General features: G+C 50.0%; 1 protein-coding gene across 1 annotated transcript; it reads left to right on the plus strand.

Annotated features, from left to right (window-relative positions):
• Positions 1-605: 605 nt before the first annotated feature.
• On the plus strand, positions 606-15,985 carry MINDY1 (MINDY lysine 48 deubiquitinase 1). The gene is made up of 10 exons (XM_075283283.1): positions 606-713; positions 4,177-5,242; positions 8,361-8,418; positions 8,559-8,623; positions 11,360-11,518; positions 11,737-11,839; positions 12,587-12,729; positions 12,813-12,998; positions 13,086-13,226; positions 14,423-15,985. Exons 2-10 carry the CDS (start codon positions 4,598-4,600, stop codon positions 14,498-14,500), a joined length of 1,578 nt encoding a protein of 525 aa, XP_075139384.1. The 5' UTR covers positions 606-713; positions 4,177-4,597; the 3' UTR covers positions 14,501-15,985.
• Positions 15,986-16,771: the final 786 nt, after the last annotated feature.

The raw sequence follows: 16,771 nt of genomic DNA on the forward strand, positions 1-16,771 counted from the left end.
TGATACTGTATACTGAGCTGTGTATCTAATCCTATCCTGTGTGATACTGTATACTGAGCGGTGTATCTAATCCTATCCTGTATGATACTGTATACTGAGCTGTGTATCTAATCCTATCCTGTGTGATACTGTATACTGAGCTGTATCTAATCCTATCCTGTGATACTGTATACTGAGCTGTGTATCTAATCCTATCCTGTGTGATACTGTATACTGAGCTGTGTATCTAATCCTATCCTGTGTGATACTGTATACTGAGCTGTGTATCTAATCCTATCCTGTGTGATACTGTATACTGAGCTGTGTATCTAATCCTATCCTGTGTGATACTGTATACTGAGCTGTGTATCTCTCCTGTATACTGAGCTGTGTATCTCTCCTGTATACTGAGCTGTGTATCTCTCCTGTATACTCAGTCTGTGTATAGTACTATTGCTGTGTCAGTCAGTCAGGTGCTGTGTGTATATCTGGCGCCCTCTGCCGGTTCCGCCCCTGCACCGCCTCCTCCTCGGTGATTGGTCCTGTGTACCGTGCTGCGCTCCCTCCTCCCGGCCGCTAGAGGCCGCTGTAGAGATGACTGGTCTCCGCTGCTCCTCTGTACGCCGCTGCCGTCGGTCTATGTGGAGAACTGTCCCGGAATATAAACAAGAGGCCGGAGGAGTCCCCGGGGCCCTGAGAGCACAGGAGCCGCCCCAGCCCGGGGCCCAGCACAGGTACAGCACCCCGGAACCTGCATGTGCTAGTATGTCAGCAGCTGCGGAGAGACACGTACAGGAGCCCTCCCTATACTGAGCGTATACAGCCTGCACGGGAGGGGGCACCACAAGTCCCAGCCAGTCCTGAGCCAGGACACACAGACTGCACCACTGACACTATCACTGCGGGACTCTGGCTGTAGTCTCATTTATTCGGCACTTTGTGTATTTTGTTATTTTTCTTACAATATTTTGTTACTTTATATTATTATTATTATTTCTGGGGATTATTTTATGATATTATTCTTTGTATGTTATTTACATATTATATTCTTCGTTTTTTGTTTTTGGTATTTTTTGTTTTTTCTAATATTTTTGGGTATTTTCTCTTCTTCTAGTATTATATTTGGATTATTTCCTCTTCTCAGTACTTCTCCTCTTTATCTAGTTTTCTCTTCCTTCTCACTCTTTCTCTTCATCGTTTTCTCTTGCTGTTTTGTCTCTTTCCATCTTCGCTTTGTTATATTTTTATATTTCCTGAGCTTTTTGTCTTATGTCATTTATTATCTTATTAGTGTTTTATTCTATCTTATACTATAAAGAAGGACCCCGCAGTCTCCCTATTACCCCCGTGTCCTCCTCACTATTACCCCCTATTACCCCCGTGTCCTCCTCACTATTACCCCCCGTGTCTTCCTCACTATTACCCCCTATTACCCCCGTGTCCTCCTCACTATTACCCCCTATTACACCCGTGTCCTCCTCACTATTACCCCCGTGTCCTCCTCACTATTACCCCCGTGTCCTCCTCACTATTACCCCCGTGTCCTCCTCACTATTACCCCCTATTACACCCGTGTCCTCCTCACTATTACACCCGTGTCCTCCTCACTATTACCCCCTATTACACCCGTGTCCTCCTCACTATTACCCCCCGTGTCCTCCTCACTATTACCCCCTATTACCCCCGTGTCCTCCTCACTATTACCCCCTATTACCCCCGTGTCCTCCTCACTATTACCCCCCTATTACCCCCCGTGTCCTCCTCACTATTACCCCCGTGTCCTCCTCACTATTACCCCCGTGTCCTCCTCACTATTACCCCCGTGTCCTCCTCACTATTACCCCCTATTACACCCGTGTCCTCCTCACTATTACCCCCTATTACACCCGTGTCCTCCTCACTATTACCCCCTATTACACCCGTGTCCTCCTCACTATTACCCCCTATTACCCCCGTGTCCTCCTCACTATTACCCCCGTGTCCTCCTCACTATTACCCCCTATTACACCCGTGTCCTCCTCACTATTACCCCCGTGTCCTCCTCACTATTACCCCCTATTACACCCGTGTCCTCCTCACTATTACCCCCTATTACCCCCGTGTCCTCCTCACTATTACCCCCTATTACCCCCGTGTCCTCCTCACTATTACCCCCGTGTCCTCCTCACTATTACCCCCGTGTCCTCCTCACTATTACCCCCGTGTCCTCCTCACTATTACCCCCGTGTCCTCCTCACTATTACCCCCGTGTCCTCCTCACTATTACCCCCGTGTCCTCCTCACTATTACCCCCGTGTCCTCCTCACTATTACCCCCTATTACCCCCGTGTCCTCCTCACTATTACCCCCGTGTCCTCCTCACTATTACCCCCTATTACCCCCGTGTCCTCCTCACTATTACCCCCGTTGTCCTCCTCACTATTACCCCCGTGTCCTCCTCACTATTACCCCCGTGTCCTCCTCACGTATTGACCCCCTATTACACCCGTGTCCTCCTCACTATTATTCCCGTGTCCTCCTCACTATTACCCCCTATTACACCCGTGTCCTCCTCACTATTACCCCCGTGTCCTCCTCACTATTACCCCCCTATTACCCCCGTGTCCTCCTCACTATTACCCCCGTGTCCTCCTCACTATTACCCCCGTGTCCTCCTCACTATTACCCCCGTGTCCTCCTCACTATTACCCCCGTGTCCTCCTCACTATTACCCCCTATTACCCCCGTGTCCTCCTCACTATTACCCCCTATTACCCCCGTGTCCTCCCTCACTATTACCCCCTATTACCCCCGTGTCCTCCTCACTATTACCCCCTATTACCCCCGTGTCCTCCTCACTATTACCCCCTATTACCCCCGTGTCCTCCTCACTATTACCCCCTATTACCCCCGTGTCCTCCTCACTATTACCCCCTATTACCCCCGTGTCCTCCTCACTATTACCCCCTATTACCCCCGTGTCCTCCTCACTATTACCCCCGTGTCCTCCTCACTATTACCCCCGTGTCCTCCTCACTATTACCCCCCTATTACCCCCGTGTCCTCCTCACTTTTACCCCCGTGTCCTCCTCACTTTTACCCCCGTGTCCTCCTCACTATTACCCCCGTGTCCTCCTCACTATTACCCCCGTGTCCTCCTCACTATTACCCCCCGTGTCCTCCTCACTATTACCCCCCGTGTCCTCCTCACTGACCCCCCCCCACCCCCCCTCTATGTCCTGTATTGTACGTTCCGTCTTGTTCCCGTCTTACCCCTGATATGTGGCGCAGTCCGTCTCTGTCTTTATGGGATGATGAAGTATAAAACTTTATTAGCATTCGTCCGCGACTTCATTCGCATGTAGTTTTTTAGCGACGATCCACCAGTGCCCACGTCTCGGCTGTGGTACATTTCTGTGTAGGTGTGCGTCCTCACCACCAGGGCGACAACTCCCCCCAATCCCTCACCTGTGTCCACCCACCCCTTTCACAGTCACCCCCCCACCCCTAAACTCCTCTCCTGTGTCCACCCCCTCCCACGTGTCCCTGTGCAGCCCCCCCTCAAACTCCTCTCTTGCGGCTTCCCCTCCCTCACAGTCCCGGGGGGCCCCCAAACGCCTGTCCTGCACTCACCTCCGCCTGCATGTCCCCCCCCCCTGAACTCTTCTCCTGCGGCCCCCCCAAAACCCTTTTCCCGCCCCCCCCCCCCCCAGCAGCGCTCAGCCCCGGAGCAGGCACCCTCACCCAAACACAACAGTTCCCGCGTGGTACTCACTGACCCGCCACTCCCAATAGATGTGTCGTGGCTCGCACAGTGAAGGCTGCATGTCTGTGTCTTGGCGAGTCGCCACCATCTTCTCCAGCGCGCACACTGTTTCTCGGACCACCCTCACAGTGCCTGCGAGCCTATCGGGTGCATACATTCAGCGGCCTCGGTTGGGGAGTCTGGGCTTTTCGCAATGTTGCAATTACCCTGTTTCCTTCCAGGTGACCAGCTAGGTACATATGGAATATCAGGCTAATCCGTTCAGCCGTTTGGGCGTGATTGAGGAACAAACATCCAAACACACAAACTTTCCCATTTCTAATATTAGTAGGAGTAACAACTTGAGACACAGATTTGTCGGCTTCTCCTTGCTGATGGTTTCCAACCCCCTGCTAGGAATAAACTCCTTTGTTTGGACCCCTCACTTACACTTTTTCCCCTTCTTTCCACAGACCCGTCCAAGCACTGTAAGCGGCCATCTTGTCCCGCACTCCGGCCATCTTGTCCCGCACGCCACCTACAGGACACGAGCTGACGGCGCGGCTGGTCATTCCGAGAAGCCTTTTCTTAATGTTTTTTAAGCTGTTTTTGGTACCTTCCCAGATTCTTCCCATGGCCTCCTTCTAGCCAGTTTATTTTTGGAGCGTCTCGCCGCCACTTTTTCCTACTTTTTATGACTTTATTGCGATCGCCTCAAAGGTTTTCTGGCTCTTTTGTTCCCTCTTGTACACAACGCGATACGTTTCGGACATGGGGCGTTTTTGAAGAGTCCGTGATAAGATATTTATAATTTTTCGGCCTTTTTCCGGCAAGAATTTGTACTTTTGTATATTTTTTTTTCTACTAGAGTATTTGGTCGGAGCTCATTGTCTCATGGAGTCGTCAGGGAGCGAAATCAACATGGATCAGGGAGAGGAGGTAAAAGCCATGCCGGTGGCCCCGCCGCAGACCGAAAACTGCGAGGTCCCCGCCTGTGAGAAGATGCAGGAGGTAGAGATGCAAGCGGCAGAAACTGGTCCGGACACTCGGGGTGAAGGCACAGATTCGGTTTCGGAGGCGACGACAGGGAAAAGTCTCGAGATGTCCGAGGAGGGCGAAACCTCTGGGTCTAGTGACAGCAGCAGCTACAGCACCAGCACCCGGCCCAGTGACAGCCAGTCCGACGCAGGAGCAGAGTACGCCAACTCGCAGTCCATTCCAGATTCAAGCAAACCCAGCGACCTCTCCACGTCAGTAGAATCCGAGCAGCCCGAGAGTTGTCAGACATCAAGTGATCAGACGAAGATGGAGAACCCGTCTCTGCAGAATCTGCTGTGCTCCAGTGTCAGCGTCAGCCCCTGTGAGGAGGCGATGGAATCCGGGGCGGCTAAACCTCCAGGGAACGGGGCCACAGGGACGGACTATTACTTTGTGAAGTGGATAAACTGGAAAGGAGAACGGACGCCGGTGATCACCCAGAGTGAGAATGGACCGTGCCCCTTGATCGCCATCATGAATATTCTGTTTTTGCGTTGGAAGGTATGTGACATCCTGTATTATACTCCAGAGCAGCGCTCACTATTCTGCTGGTGCAGTCACTGTGTATATACATTACATTACTTATCCTGTATTATACTCCAGAGCTGCGCTCACTATTCTGCTGGTACAGTCACTGTGTACATACATTACTTATCCTGTATTATACCCCAGAGCTGCGCTCACTATTCTGCTGGTACAGTCACTGTGTACATACATTACATTACTTATCCTGTATTGTACTCCAGAGCTGCGCTCACTATTCTGCTGGTACAGTCACTGTGTACATACATTACATTACTTATTCTGTATTATACTCCAGAGCTGTGCTCACTATTCTGCTGGTGCAGTCACTGTGTACATACATTCCATTACTTATACTGTATTATACTCCAGAGCTGCGCTCACTATTCTGCTGGTGCAGTCACTGTGTACATACATTACATTACTTATCCTGTATTATACTCCAGAGCTGCGCTCACTATTCTGCTGGTACAGTCACTGTGTACATACATTACTTATCCTGTATTATACCCCAGAGCTGCGCTCACTATTCTGCTGGTACAGTCACTGTGTACATACATTACATTACTTATCCTGTATTGTACTCCAGAGCTGCGCTCACTATTCTGCTGGTACAGTCACTGTGTACATACATTACATTACTTATTCTGTATTATACTCCAGAGCTGTGCTCACTATTCTGCTGGTGCAGTCACTGTGTACATACATTCCATTACTTATACTGTATTATACTCCAGAGCTGCGCTCACTATTCTGCTGGTGCAGTCACTGTGTACATACATTACATTACTTATCCTGTATTATACTCCAGAGCTGCGCTCACTATTCTGCTGGTACAGTCACTGTGTACATACATTACTTATCCTGTATTATACCCCAGAGCTGCGCTCACTATTCTGCTGGTACAGTCACTGTGTACATACATTACATTACTTATCCTGTATTGTACTCCAGAGCTGCGCTCACTATTCTGCTGGTACAGTCACTGTGTACATACATTACATTACTTATCCTGTATTGTACTCCAGAGCTGCGCTCACTATTCTGCTGCTACAGTCACTGTGTACATACATTACTTATCCTGTATTATACTGCAGAGCTGCGCTCACTATTCTGCTGGTACAGTCACTGTGTACATACATTACATTACTTATCCTGTATTATACTCCAGAGCTGCGCTCACTATTCTGCTGGAGCAGTCACTGTGTACATACATTACATTACTTATCCTGTATTATACTCCAGAGCTGCGCTCACTATTCTGCTGGTGCAGTCACTGTGTACATACATTACATTACTTATCCTGTATTGTACTCCAGAGCTGCGCTCACTATTCTGCTGGTGCAGTCACTGTGTACATACATTACATTACTTATCCTGTATTATACTCCAGAGCTGCGCTCACTATTCTGCTGGTACAGTCACTGTGTACATACATTACTTATCCTGTATTATACTGCAGAGCTGCGCTCACTATTCTGCTGGTACAGTCACTGTGTACATACATTACATTACTTATCCTGTATTATACTCCAGAGCTGCGCTCACTATTCTGCTGGTGCAGTCACTGTGTACATACATTACATTACTTATCCTGTATTATACTCCAGAGCTGTAATCACTATTCTGCTGGTGCAGTCACTGTGTACATACATTACATTACGTATCCTGTATTATACTCCAGAGCTGCGCTCACTATTCTGCTGGTGCAGTCACTGTGTACATACATTACATTACTTATCCTGTATTATACTCCAGAGCTGCGCTCACTATTCTGCTGGTGCAGTCACTGTGTACATACATTACATTACTTATTCTGTATTATACTCCAGAGCTACGCTCACTATTCTGCTGGTGCAGTCACTGTGTACATACATTATATTACTTATCCTGTATTATACCCCAGAGCTGCGCTCACTATTCTGCTGGTACAGTCACTGTGTACATACATTACATTACTTATCCTGTATTATACTCCAGAGCTGCGCTCACTATTCTGCTGGTGCAGTCACTGTGTACATACATTACATTACTTATCCTGTATTATACTCCAGAGCTGCGCTCACTATTCTGCTGGTACAGTCACTGTGTACATACATTACATTACTTATCCTGTATTATACTCCAGAGCTGCGCTCACTATTCTGCTGGTGCAGTCACTGTGTACATACATTACATTACTTATCCTGTATTATACTCCAGTGCTGTAATCACTATTCTGCTGGTGTAGTCACTGTGTACATACATTACATTACTTATCCTGTATTATACTCCAGAGCTGCGCTCACTATTCTGCTGGTGCAGTCACTGTGTACATACATTACATTACTTATTCTGTATTATACTCCAGAGCTACGCTCACTATTCTGCTGGTACAGTCACTGTGTACATACATTACATTACGTATCCTGTATTATACTCCAGAGCTGCGCTCACTATTCTGCTGGTGCAGTCACTGTGTACATACATTATATTACTTATCCTGTATTATACCCCAGAGCTGCGCTCACTATTCTGCTGGTACAGTCACTGTGTACATACATTACATTACTTATTCTGTATTATACTCCAGAGCTGCGCTCACTATTCTGCTGGTACAGTCACTGTGTACATACATTACATTACTTATCCTGTATTATACTCCAGAGCTGCGCTCACTATTCTGCTGGTGCAGTCACTGTGTACATACATTACATTACTTATCCTGTATTATACTCCAGAGCTGCGCTCACTATTCTGCTGGTGCAGTCACTGTGTACATACATCACATGACTCCTCTGTATATCTGGGGTGCTCCTGTATACAGGCGGTCAGGTCGTGTCCCGGTTGCTTCGCTGCAGCCCATTATCTTGTATGTACTGACAACATGGGGTGTGTCCCGTAGAGGTGACTGTATACAGAGGTCACATTACACTGTATACAACATCACAGAACTGCTCTGCCTTCTATACATGTTGAACCCGTATGAAAGCCAGACAACTCTGTGCAGCTCCGGATGTAACTGGAGCATAAACCCCAAAGCTGCAACCCCTGCTATTGTATGTCGGAGTAACCCTTTAGTGGCTGTGCTAGTCATGCAGCTGTTGTCTTATTACAGGTCAAGCTGCCGCCTCAGAAGGAGCTGATCACGTCGGAGGAGCTCATGGCGCACCTTGGTAAGAGAAGGGATTGGGTGACCCTCCCCCCCCACTGCTGCAGCCAGACCCCGTCCACCCCTTACAGCCATGTCATGGCCTAAATCACCCCCCGCCCTGTCCATGGTCCCTGCTGTTCACTGCTGTCTTTTCCCATGTAGGTGACTGCATTCTGTCCATACAACCACAGGAGAACTCCGAAGCTCTGCAGCTCAACTTCCAGCAGGTCAGTGACCGTCAGGGCTGAGGCCTGGGCTACTGCGATGGCGACACTGCATTAAAGGAATCATCTCATGTTATGATTAAAGGGGTTATCCAGGAACATATTAATGATTTTGGTGGAAAATTAGTTTAACCCTTTCCCTGCCCAGGACGTATGTATGACATAGGGCTAGTCAGGGCTGTGCCTAAACCAGGTAGAAAGGAGTCTGATCTTTCAAACAAGCCCTAGATCAAGGCATTAAAACAAGTTGTGGCTCTAGCTGCTATAGGATCCAAGATATAGTCAGCTTGAGGCACAGTATACAGAGAGATCTGTAGGTATATGCAGCTGCTGTAGGGCCGGAGATATAACCAGCTGGAGACACAGTATACAGGGAGATCTGTAGGTATATGCAGCTGCTGTAGGGCCGGAGATATAACCAGCTGGAGGCACAGTATACAGAGAGATCTGTAGGTATATGCAGCTGCTGTAGGGCCGGAGATATAACCAGCTGGAGACACAGTATACAGGGAGAGCTGTAGGTATGTGCAGCCGCTCTAGGGCCAGAGATATAACCAGCTGAAGGCACCGTATACAGGGAGATCTGTAGGTATATGCAGCCGCTGTAAGGCCAGAGATATAACCAGCTGGGGCACAGTATACAGGGAGATCTGTAGGTATATGCAGCTGCTGTAGGGCTAGAGATATAACCAGCTGGAAGCACAGTATACAGGGAGATCTGTAGGTATATGCAGCCGCTGTAAGGCCAGAGATATAACCAGCTGGAGGCACAGTATACAGGGAGATCTGTAGGTATATGCAGCTGCTGTAGGGCTAGAGATATAACCAGCTGGAAGCACAGTATACAGGAGATCTGTAGGTATATGCAGCCGCTGTAAGGCCAGAGATATAACCAGCTGGAGACACAGTATACAGGGAGAGCTGTAGGTATGTGCAGCCGCTCTAGGGCCAGAGATATAACCAGCTGAAGGCACTGTATACAGGGAGATCTGTAGGTATATGCAGCCGCTGTAAGGACAGAGATATAACCAGCTGGAGACCCCGTATACAGTGAGATCTGTAGGTATATGCAGCCGCTGTAAGGCCAGAGATATAACCAGCTGGGGGCACAGTATACAGGGAGATCTGTAGGTATATGCAGCTGCTGGAGATGTAGCCAGCTGGAGACACAGTATACAGGGAGATCTGTAGGTACATGCAGCTGCTGTAGGGCTAGAGATATAACCAGCTGGAGGCACAGTATACAGGGAGATCTGTAGGTATATGCAGCCACTCTAGGGCCAAAGATATAACCAGCTGGAGGCACAGTATAAAGGGAGATCTGTAGGTATATGCAGCTGCTGTAGGGCTAGAGATATAACCAGCTGGAGGCACAGTATACAGGGAGATCTGTAGGTATATGCAGCCGCTGTAAGGCCAGAGATATAACCAGCTGGGGGCCCAGTATACAGGGAGATCTGTAGGTATATGCAGCTGCTGTAAGGACAGAGATATAACCAGCTGGAGACCCCGTATACAGTGAGATCTGTAGGTATATGCAGCCGCTGTAAGGCTAGAGATATAACCAGCTGGGGGAACAGTATACAGGGAGATCTGTAGGTATATGCAGCTGCTGTAGGGCTAGAGATATAACCAGCTGGAGGCACAGTATACAGGGAGATCTGTAGGTATATGCAGCTGCTGTAGGGCTAGAGATATAACCAGCTGGAGGCACAGTATACAGGGAGATCTGTAGGTATATGCAGCCGCTGTAAGGCCAGAGATATAACCAGCTGGAGGCACAGTATACAGGGAGATCTCTAGGTATATGCAGCCGCTGTAAGGCCAGAGATATAACCAGCTGGAGGCACAGTATAAAGGGAGATCTGTAGGTATATGCAGCTGCTGTAGGGCCGGAGATATAACCAGCTGGAGGCACAGTATACAGGGAGATCTGTAGGTATATGCAGCCACTCTAGGGCCAGAGATATAACCAGCTGGAGGCACAGTATACAGGGAGATCTGTAGGTATATGCAGGGCCAAAGATATAACCAGCTGGAGACACAGTATACAGGGAGATCTGTAGGTATATGCAGCTGCTGTAGGGCCGGAGATATAACCAGCTGGAGGCCAGTATACAGGGAGATCTCTAGGTATATGCAGCCACTCTAGGGCCAGAGATATAACCAGCTGGAGGCACAGTATACAGGGAGATCTGTAGGTATATGCAGGGCCAAAGATATAACCAGCTGGAGACACAGTATACAGGGAGATCTGTAGGTATATGCAGCTGCTGTAGGGCCGGAGATATAACCAGCTGGAGGCACAGTATACAGGGAGATCTCTAGGTATATGCAGCCACTCTAGGGCCAGAGATATAACCAGCTGGAGGCACAGTATACAGGGAGATCTCTAGGTATATGCAGCCGCTGTAAGGCCAGAGATATACCAGCTGGAGATCCAGTATACAGTGTGTGAGGTAGTGTCCAATCGCAGACCTTGCCAGCTGTGTGTAGTAGATTTTCCGGAAGGGGCTCATTTCCTTGTGGGAGAAATGAAATATTACAAGGTGCACATTTTAGTTTTGGGGTTATCTGAGTAATGTACAGAGGTGCTGGCTCTCCATGTTTGGCCCATCATCCTCTTCTCATGAGTGCTGGGGCCCCCTGGTGGTCTCCTGTGATAGTGAATGTCCTCTCTATTAACTCCCCCTTGTATAACATGTGTCTGATCACTCCGCATTCTCTGTCTTGTTGCAGAATGTGAACGACGCCATGATCGTGCTGCCCAAACTTTCCACAGGGCTGGACGTCAACGTGCGGTTCACAGGCGTGTCGGATTTTGAGTACACCCCGGAGTGCATCGTGTTTGACCTTCTGAATATTCCATTATACCACGGCTGGTTGGTGGACCCGCAGGTACCTTGTGTGACCCCGGATGACTCGTGTCCCACTCACATGCAGACCTTTGCCCGCTATTTCAGCAGGGAATGTTTATTTTTGGGGAGGGGGTTGCTTAACACCTCTTGGGGCAGGATTCTCTCCAGGCACGACTGTCCTCTTGCAGTGACAGTATCATGACTAGGTTGACCTCAATATGGCGGCTTCCTACATGCTGACGGTTTCTGTTCCTGCAGAGCGCTGAGGCTGTCCAGGCTGTGGGCAAACTGAGTTATAACCAACTGGTGGAGAAGATCATCACCTGCAAACACTCCAGTGACCCCAACCAGGTGACGGAAGGTAAGGACCCCCCCGCTCTGCACCACCGACCATGAAAGCAGAAACATTGGCTTCAAATTCCTGGAGCTGAAATTTTTCTGCTTGACAAATTCCTAGGTGTGAACATCCTCTTAAAGTGTTTTGTTGGGACTTCCATATCAGATGGGTGAGGGACTGACCCCCAGGACACCGCAGTATTCGGGTCAGTACTGCGGCCTGTACATTGAATACCAAGCATAGCGCCATACATTGTGTAGTGGTTATGCTCGGTATTGCAGCTCACTCCTATTTATATGAGTTGGACTGTGCAGGAAAGAGGCCATGTGACCTGGTGTTTCCCCCAAGCCTCTGATCCGTGAGGGTCCCGGGGTATTACACCGATCTGAGTAGGTCTGGTAAGATCTCCGCTTGCCACCAAATCTGGACATTCTCCATTACATGGAAAGGCTGAAAATCTGCTTAGGTCTGATGCTTCTCACAGCTGGGGCTTTGTTACGGTTGTTACTCCTGACTGACACATTGTAACAATCAGAGCAGGCAGATCACTGCTGACTATCCTGGAAACCATTGTAACAAACCCTCAGCTGTGAGAAGTGTTAGATTTTGGATGTCCTAGCGTTCCCACTCCCTGACAGCAGGCAGAGATCTTACAAATGGTGATGCTGCTTTGAGCTTGAGCGGGTTTTGTTTCTGTCGACTTCCATGCAAACCAGGTGTCATGGCGGTGTCCGGCCGTGTAGTAAGATGGGGGCGCTATTGTCTCCTCAGGTCTCCTGGCAGAGCAGTTCTTGGAGTCCTCGGCGGCCCAGCTGACCTATCACGGGCTGTGTGAGCTGATGGCGGCGGTGAAGGAAGGGGAGCTCAGCGTTTTCTTCCGGAACAATCACTTCAGCACACTGATAAAGCACAAGGTGCGGTCCGTCACCCCCTGTTATACCCCCCCACCACGTGAGGCACCCTTACATCAGGATGACCCCTCTCTCCCCCCTTACAGGGTCACCTGTACCTGCTGGTCACAGACCAGGGCTTCTTGCAGGAGGAGAAGGTGATCTGGGAGAGTCTGCACAACGTGGAGGGCGACAGCTGCTTCTGTGACTCCGACTTCCACCTCACTCAGCACCTGGAGAAGGAGGCGTCCTTCAGCTCCCCGCAGCAGCTCCAGCAGCGGCAGGTGGATCAGGTAGAGCGTGGTGTCTGCTGGGTGCAGTGCTCGGGGTCTCTACTAGCCGATGACCCCCATCCCTCTCCCTGATTTGGTCTCTTGCAGGATTACATGATCGCGCTGTCTCTCCAGCAGCAGCAACAAGGAGCTCTGCCCATGAGCGACCTGGAGCTGGCCCGACAGCTGCAGAAAGAGGAGTATCAGCAGCAGGTCCCCGCCCAGGCGCCCCCACAGTCTCCGCAGCAGGTAACGTGTGTCATGTGACATCACACACCGGGATCTGCCTAATAGTGAACTGGGTCATGACAAGCTGGGGGCCATACACACTTTGCAAAAATGTTTGAGGTTCATCTAGCAGAAGTCTAGAATAGTTCTGATTATGGAGTGGGGTCCTCCGTGGCCTCCTCTTATTCCCAGACCATCCACAGCTCCTTGTCCACCGCTAAGACCTGTGGTTACACCTCAACAGTCACATGAGGAACGACGGTCATCGTAGTGTCAAAGTGACATCGACTCTCCTCATGTGACTGTAGCGACTCCATCACAGGTCTCAGCAGTCATCTGGGGATGGCCGAGGTAGGAGATGGGACCTCACACATAGTCCGGCGCGGTTCACCACGATCCAATGTGTGACTCAGGGTGAACCTGTTGCAGATGAGTGACAGGTTTCTGGCTCCAACCCTGGGTTACATGATTGGGACCAGCACCCACTCCCCGAGTCACCACCGCACCTCCTATCACAGCATTATAATAGTAAAGCCAGTCCCATAGACCAGGTAACATGGGGGAGGAGATGGCGTGACCTGGGGCGCGGGTTCCTATCACATGACCTAAGGTAGGAGCCAACCTGTACCCCCCTTGTTCATCCATGATAGAACCTAGGGCTATAGACTCCACCCCTGGAGAGCCCCTTTAAGGATCACACATTCATAGAAAATGATCCATTAGAAAATCTAGCTTGTCCCCGAAATAACAAGCCCTGGTGTCATCAGATAAGTGAAACATTGTAACCAGGTCCACAGGGAATAATAAAGTAACAATCTGCGTCCCCATGGGGTTATAGGACCAGGGTGCTGTTCTGTATTTTGGCCACAGGGTGGCGACCTCCTCCTCCAGTCTGAGACTGGCTCGGCCTTCACCACCATTAGCCTCCCTGTGAATCATTCCTCTTTGCATTGTGTATGGGTGACGAGTCGCACGGTGCGGGGTGACGAGCCATGGGGCGAGGCGTCGGCCTGGCTACTTAGCGTGTAGTAATTTGCCCCATGATGTCGGCCATTACATAGGCGTCTGGAAATAGCTGAAAATCTCCTGTAATGACAGGAGGGATGAAGCGAGGGGTGAGTCAGCGCCCTGCGTGTAATCCGGCGGCTCGCCGTTGCGCTCAGTAGTCAGCACAGCGCCGGAGTCATCTAATTCTGCTCTTTATTTCCTTGTTCCAGGCACGGCCCCAGACATCGGCACGTCCGTCCTCCGAGCGTAGGCAGAGACAGAAGGAAATGGACTGCGTCCTGCTATAGCCCCACCACTACCCTAGGACATGGGCGAAGGAATCCAGGGTTCAACCACCAGGGGGCGCAACACAGACCTCCCTTACTGTACAGCAGACGCCAGGAGGGGGCGCCTCAGTCACTCTCCGGCTCCTTACAGCGTGTGACTATTACCTTGTGATATAAAACCGATAGGAAGGAGAGACCCCTCCCCCTATTGTCCCATGCCCCGCCCCCATCCTCTGCCTTCTCAATCTTTTCTTTTTTTTGTCTTTCTATGGTAATGGCCAGAAAGGGGTTAAAAAAAATTGTCCTTAAAGTGTTGGCTCCGCCTATCCTGCCCTGATCTCACATTACATTCAGTCTGGTAGAGCGGAGTGCTCCAGAGCTGTACTCATAATTCTGCTCCTTTCTTCTCTCCGCTGAGCTCCCCTCTCCCCGTATCCCCTGCCGGTGCAGTGTCTATATACAGTGATACCTGGGGGGGGGGGTTACACATAGTCATTAAGGGGAATGGGAACGCCCAAACGTTTCCAGGAGGAATAGCAGAGGTCAGAGAAGGGGCTTCCGAACTGCCCTATAATTGGGGGAGGGGGAGTCCTGTATCACTTATAAGAGGAGGCAGATGAATTGTAAAAAGAGATAAAGCAGCCGACTGAATTATAAATGCAGCTCTGGAGGATAATACAAGATGTAACCTGAGATCAGTGCAAGGAACGTAAGCTGAAACGGTCCACAGGCGGAGCCGCGCCGCCATACACGGGTCCAATCACCCACTTACCCCAAATATTAAGGGCTAGAGTTCAGTGTTCACTGGAGAGGGGTAGGGATTGGAGGAGGGGATATTGGTTGGGGGTTGCCATTTTTCTTCCCCCCCTTAGATTCATAATGTGCTGTAATAATAAAGGGAGATATAGGGGGCAAATGATCAGTCTTAAAGGGATACACTCGCCCCCTTTAAAATGACCATGGGGCAGCGCGTAGGTCTCCTGCCCATGACAAGTCGCCCTCTACTGGTAAAGCTCCTTTTCTAGTCACATGATGAGTAGATTTACCCTTCTGTCACCTGATTGGCTCCCGAGCAGCACATGACTAGTATTAGGGCTCCTCCCCTTCCATTGTATTTGCAGCAGGCATTAAAGTGACGCTTCACCTTCGCCATCCCTTTAATTATACTATTGAGCGATTGCCTTATCTACTGCTAGATCAGACTCCCCACCTATAAAGGGAGGGAGCCGCCGGAAGACCTGACAAGATGGCCGCCTCTGCTCCGGGTAGGAGGCGCTGTTCGCCACGTACTGATTTTTTCGTATTATTATGGTTAACCCTTCACAAGCTGTACATTTCTACACATGTAAATATCGGGGATTTCCTAGCTTATGGTATCCGGCTTGTCACCTGTACGGTCGGTGCCACTTTCTAACTCGCCCCCAGCGTCCATCCTGATCCTCCTGCTGCTGCTGCTACGGACCAATGTTTTGTATTCTCAATTGCTGTATAAACCTCTAACCCCAAGTGTCCTTGTGAACAGACTATAATTTACAGAGTTAAAGTGCAGCTCCGCATCAGTTCACGGCACCCCCTGCTGTTTCAGTGTCGGGATAGAGCGGGCCCCGCACCGGAAGATGGCAGCCGACCCGCTTCACTTATCTTGTACTGCCCTGGACTTTCAGGCCTGAGTTTACATCTTGTGGCGCCCCCTGCTGGTTCAGAGTCTCGGAACATTCTGGTTTAGAGGTGAAGGGTGTGTCCTAGTTACATTGTGGAGCGCTGCCGTGTTGTCAGTTTGCACACTACCTATGATTTCCAAGGGGGCAGAATTACGAGTTCAGCTCAGGATAAGAAGTGATGTTACGGCGCCCCCTGCTGGTTCAGTGTCTGGATAGAGCGGGCCCCGCACCGGAAGATGGCAGCCGACCCACTTCACTTATCTTGTACTGCCCTGGACTTTCCGCACCGACCTGCTTGTTTCTTTCTCAGGCCTGAGTTTACATCTTGTGGCGCCCCCTGCTGGTTCAGAGTCTTAGAACATTCTGGTTTAGATGCGAAGGTTGTATCCTAGGCCATGAATCCTAGTTACATTGTGGAGCGCTGCCGTGTTGTCAGTTTGCACACTACTGATGGTTTCCAAGGGGGCAGAATTACGAGTTCAGCTCAGGATAAGAAGTGATGTTACGGCGCCCCCTGCTGGTTCAGTGTCTGGATAGAGCGGGCCCCGCACCAGAAAATGGCAGCCGACCCGCTTCACTTACCTTGTACTGCCCTTGACTTGCCTCCTGGACCTGCTAGTTTCAGTCTCAG

Source organism: Leptodactylus fuscus, chromosome 7, assembly GCF_031893055.1.
Source record: "Leptodactylus fuscus isolate aLepFus1 chromosome 7, aLepFus1.hap2, whole genome shotgun sequence".
Taxonomy (NCBI): domain Eukaryota; kingdom Metazoa; phylum Chordata; class Amphibia; order Anura; family Leptodactylidae; genus Leptodactylus; species Leptodactylus fuscus.